Source organism: Alligator sinensis, unplaced genomic scaffold (assembly GCF_000455745.1).
Source record: "Alligator sinensis unplaced genomic scaffold, ASM45574v1 scaffold863_2, whole genome shotgun sequence".
Lineage (NCBI taxonomy): Eukaryota > Metazoa > Chordata > Crocodylia > Alligatoridae > Alligator > Alligator sinensis.
Window position 1 is genome coordinate 421,347 of NW_005842780.1, and position 4,549 is coordinate 425,895.

The following is a 4,549-nucleotide window of genomic DNA, read 5'->3' on the forward strand; positions in this document are numbered from 1 at the left end:
TCTGATGAATGTAGTAGCATGGAGAGAAGAAAGGCAGTGAAGTGAATCAAGCTCTCAAAAGTCTCTCTGTACACCAACTGCAGCATGATGATGCTTGGGATCTGAAAGCATATCTCTGGAGATCCTAGGAATTTGCTGTAAGACCCTTCACTAACAGGAGAGGACGGCAGAAAGCAAAAACAGTTGGAGGGGAGCCTCCCTGCTATGAATATTTTGCTTGTTTGAATATAAATGGGGATACAACAAAGGGAAGGCAAAAAAACAAACAAACAACCTTCAGACAAGGTAGGCAATGTAAGATAAGTACTCCAAGGCTCCACTTTGTACATTAGCATACAGAGGTGTTGAAAAGATCACCCATTTAATCGGTACAACCATTAGCTGTACACAAGCAATAGCAGGTTCAGAATCCAATTGAAAGGAAATGTACAGAGATGAAAAAAACAATGTGCTAAATTCTGCTGGGGGGGAGGGCAAGACAGAAGTGGAGAAGGAGATTGGAGTTCCTTTCCTTGAAAAGATGTTAGAACACTGGAAACACTTTAAAAGCATGAAAAATATGACATTCATCCTCTGTCTCCCTCCCTTATTCTGCAGATTTACATGCTCCACCCACCTCCAGGTTTCCAATTGTGTCTGGCAACTTCAGCTCTGCCCCTTGCATCAGAGAGCTCTGATTGATAAAAGGCAGTTTCTCACTCCACTGACGATGTCAAGTTATGTCTGTTCTCTTCTCCACTTCTGTCTTTGGCTTCTATCATTATTGTTTGGAGTAGTGCCTGGGAGCCAAAGGTCAAGGTCCCACTGTACAGCTAGGTACAACAGGAACAGGGAAAAAGTGTGTTGCTTCCTCCCCCGCTATTAATACTTCCAAGCTAAAAGCTTGCTTTTCAGGGGGGGTTGCTTGATTTTATTATCTTTTTTCATTTATCTCCATACACACTACTACACAGGTCTTTAAAATCTGTGTTGCCTTAAAAAATTGTCCGTGAATAAAGCAATGCTGGCACCTATTACTGTTGATTGCCTAACAAGCTTCAGTTAGTGCCCTTCACATCTCATTGCTATGGTGGCAAAACTTTTCAGGCATACCCCCACCTTCATAATTATCCGTTGCCAACCACAGTACCCTTTCCATCACCCCTGTTACCCCTCTCAAAACTTCCACTCTTTTCTCCCACTTTAGGGTCTCTCTCCTTGTCCTGAGTGTGTGTGCAAGTAAACTTACAGTACTGTAAGTACATCACACCATGAGAAAGATCTGAGAAACTAAAGGTAATTGAACATGGTTAAACTAAATACAAGTGTTTTGTGATTGTGAGGAATATTTTGGAAGTCTTATCTTTACTTGTCCTGTGATCTAATTTTAGTAAATGGAACTGTAATTTAAAAGATAAGGCTATACCTACCTTACATATAAAAAACTAATTAACTGACACATTCATGCTCTGGTTACTTACATAACATTTATAGCAGCACCATCAGCATCAACACACTTAATAATCTGTTTATGTTCCCAATTGTAACTTTCCATTTCCCAAGTGTTTATAAATAGGCTGTAAAAGTTTGGTATGAAATTTAGCATGTCACAAAGGACTCAGCCTGGGTTAGTTTCATTTTAAATATTGTTTAAGGGAAATTGAAGCTTTAGAAGCCTTAGAAATTGGCTGAGCTGCAAACCAATTAACAACATAAATTTACCCCAAGGCTTATGACTATATAAACGAGGTTCAGTCCAAGAAAACTCAAACTGTTGAAATATTACACTTCTAAAAATGAGGTATATGGGGTTGAAATGGAAGCAGACTGAGGGCCATTATGATTATACATATATGGTACACTTATTGCTTATATTTCCATTTATATACAAAGGCATATTTCAAGGCATATTTCAAAATATCTGCAAGATGATATCATGCCAAAAACATTAATCACTCCCCAATCCACAAAATAACTGAAGACCAAGATCAAAAATCCCCTCCTGTAAAAATATAAGTAGATTTTGCTGCAAACTCCATATAAATATAAGCACTGTAACGTTGTCTACACAGGGAGATTAGATCATATTAGAATACATTTTTAATTAACATGAGCCCTGTATACTTCAGGACAATCCAGCAAAATGACAGCTAAGGACCAAGTTGTTTAACATGCTTTTAATGCATTTTCTGACACAATGTAATTCTTCAGCACAGGCAAGGCTGAAGTGACCACAGGGTGAAGCAATTTCCAAAGCTGTCAGGCATCCACTGAGAACGGGTTGTTACCAGACCTCACCTCGCAAACCCAGAGACAGTCAGCCTAAGCATTCCAGCTGATCTGTTGCAAGACAGACCATAAGGAAATGGCCTCTAAGAGTCATCAATGACTATAAAGCCATCTTTAAGATGCACATCAAGGATATGCTGCAATGCACCTAGCAAGCTGTGCTCTGAAACGTTTCTTGTTGCTGGCACAAAAGTCAACGTTTCCCTATAGCTCTGGAGCCCTCTACAGCAAGCTGGGGTTACCAGAACATGCCTACTGGCAGACAGTAATGAGTTTGGTTCCAACAAACAAGTGGATTATCCAGACACATGTACTGAAGCAAGAGAAAACCATCTCAGGACCCAAGAACAAACTTACTTGCATGGAATAGGTCCCACAAACTCTAACATTAAATACACGTGTTACCATAGAAGAATGCTTTTTTGTACTGGAGAACATCTTCTCATTGCTTAGATTCTTGGTGGTGCTTACCTTACGTCTGGCTTCATCATCCTCTTCTACCCTGGCACCACCAGCATCACTCAAGACAGGGCTCAGAAGAGGAGATGGACCCTGGCCACCTGGGTGCAAATTCACTTGAACTGCAGGGTTCAAACTCAGTTGACTCTTCAAAGTGAATGGCGACAGCTGTGGATGCTCCCCTGAAAGGCCTAGAACTGGAGGAGGAGGGGGAGGAGATGGTTTGGGAAATGAGAAAAAAAGTGTTACAATGGTTTGTCTAAAACCACTTCTTACCAGTGTAAACATTACCAAGAAATAAGCTTAGTCCCTCTTTTCATACTTCAATAAGCCAAAGAATCCAGGACAAAAATGCTTTCAAGCACAGTGAAAACTCTTAAATTAACTGAGCAACTAGCAGTTTGGTATGGGCAAGTTTGTTTGAAGACTACATGTTGGAAGACATAACTTGTATAGGCAACTAATAAAATAGCTCAAATCTCCCTGGGCTGAGCTAGCAGGGATCACCAAAGAAGATTACTTTCACAGAAGCAAGAATATATTTCTGCATTTTCCTTTTTAAAAGCCAGAATTCTCTTTAACTGCCTGGAGCCATTAGGGCACATTGTTTTAGCAGTATTCCTTCTGAAAACAATCAAGTCTAGATAGCAAGGGAAGGGAGGAAATGGAAATTTTTTTCATGCATTCAGAGTTCATGGAATATCTGATCTAAAAAACATTTCTTGTGGGGGTGGGATATTCTGTTTCTGGATCTTTAAATCCAATAGGATCACTAAGTATTTGAACTGAATGCTTCACTGATCTCTGGACTTCAAACTGATCTTGCAGCATTACCATCAGACAGGTATATCTGGGTGGATGGCAATACTGGAGCATTCAAACAATGTATGTGGAACAGGGGGCAACTCTTCTGGACAGGAGCCTTTGCTCTGGCAGATCTCTTTTGAAGGGACAAATGATTATACAGTACTTTATTCAAATGATCATGACCACACATTTCCAGGCTAAGGTAAAATGCTTTTATTTTCCTAAACATCCCTTTGATAAAGGCTCAAACTCCATAGAACTAAACCTTTGACTAAGTCCTAAAAACTTAAACTAGCGGTTCACCTTTCAAGTGCTGCACAAACATTAACTTATGCTTGAACACCCCACTCTGGTATCTCAGTTTTATCACTCCTGATATACAGATAGGAAATAGGAGTTAAGCAACTTGCTCAAAGGCATGAAGTGAATCATTGGTAGAGCAAAACAGAAACAAAAAAATCAGAACCTCAAAGTTCCTGCTCACAGCCTTGTTTGCACTCAGATTGTGCGACTACACCAGTTCAGACCTACTGCTAGAACAACTGGCCGTAGAAATTTTACCCCTTTCTCCAGGGACCTTTCTGGAATTATCTTGAATTTGAAGATTCCTGACATCCTCAGTCTTGATGATCATCATAAATCTCTATGTTCAGGTATTTACTAGCTCTCTTTGAAACAGGCTACAGTCTGACACCAGTTATTGCCTCCCACTCCCACACTAAGGTCCACTTTCTGTAATCTCTGCTTTTAAGAGGAACTCAATGTTAAAGCCAATGCCAGATCCTCCAGCTAATTCTTTTCCTGTAGTCAGATTAATTGCAATAATTTACACAAAAAACCCCATAAAAGTATCAGCCCCCAGGGATATAACTGTAAATGAGATTAGCTGGTTGGAGGAGGGCCAGTTATGAGCTTTTCTAATATACTATTGGCAGGAGTTGGTTGCTGTTCTTTGGCTCAGGAAGCAAAACTACTTCCATACGTGGCTGCAGCATGACAATGCTGAGGGAGCAGG

At 40.2% G+C, this 4,549-nt stretch overlaps 1 protein-coding gene and 1 long non-coding RNA gene across 6 annotated transcripts in view; one reads left to right on the forward strand and one right to left on the reverse strand.

Annotated features, from left to right (window-relative positions):
* The window catches only part of FARP2 (FERM, ARH/RhoGEF and pleckstrin domain protein 2), a 144,687-nt gene that overhangs the window by 35,189 nt on the left and 104,949 nt on the right, over positions 1–4,549 (reverse strand). For all 5 annotated transcript variants that reach the window (XR_003096484.1, XM_025216980.1, XM_025216981.1 and 2 more), the window contains exon 13: positions 2,740–2,924. Coding sequence is in view for 4 of the 5 variants with exons in the window: in XM_025216980.1 (XP_025072765.1) it covers positions 2,740–2,924 (185 nt within the window). In the remaining variant the exon portion in view is untranslated. The remainder of the gene's footprint in view (positions 1–2,739; positions 2,925–4,549) is intronic.
* LOC106722856 overlaps positions 4,053–4,549 on the forward strand; it is an 18,056-nt gene continuing 17,559 nt past the window's right edge. The window contains exon 1 of the long non-coding RNA XR_001358860.2: positions 4,053–4,187. This is a non-coding gene — a long non-coding RNA (uncharacterized LOC106722856). The remainder of the gene's footprint in view (positions 4,188–4,549) is intronic.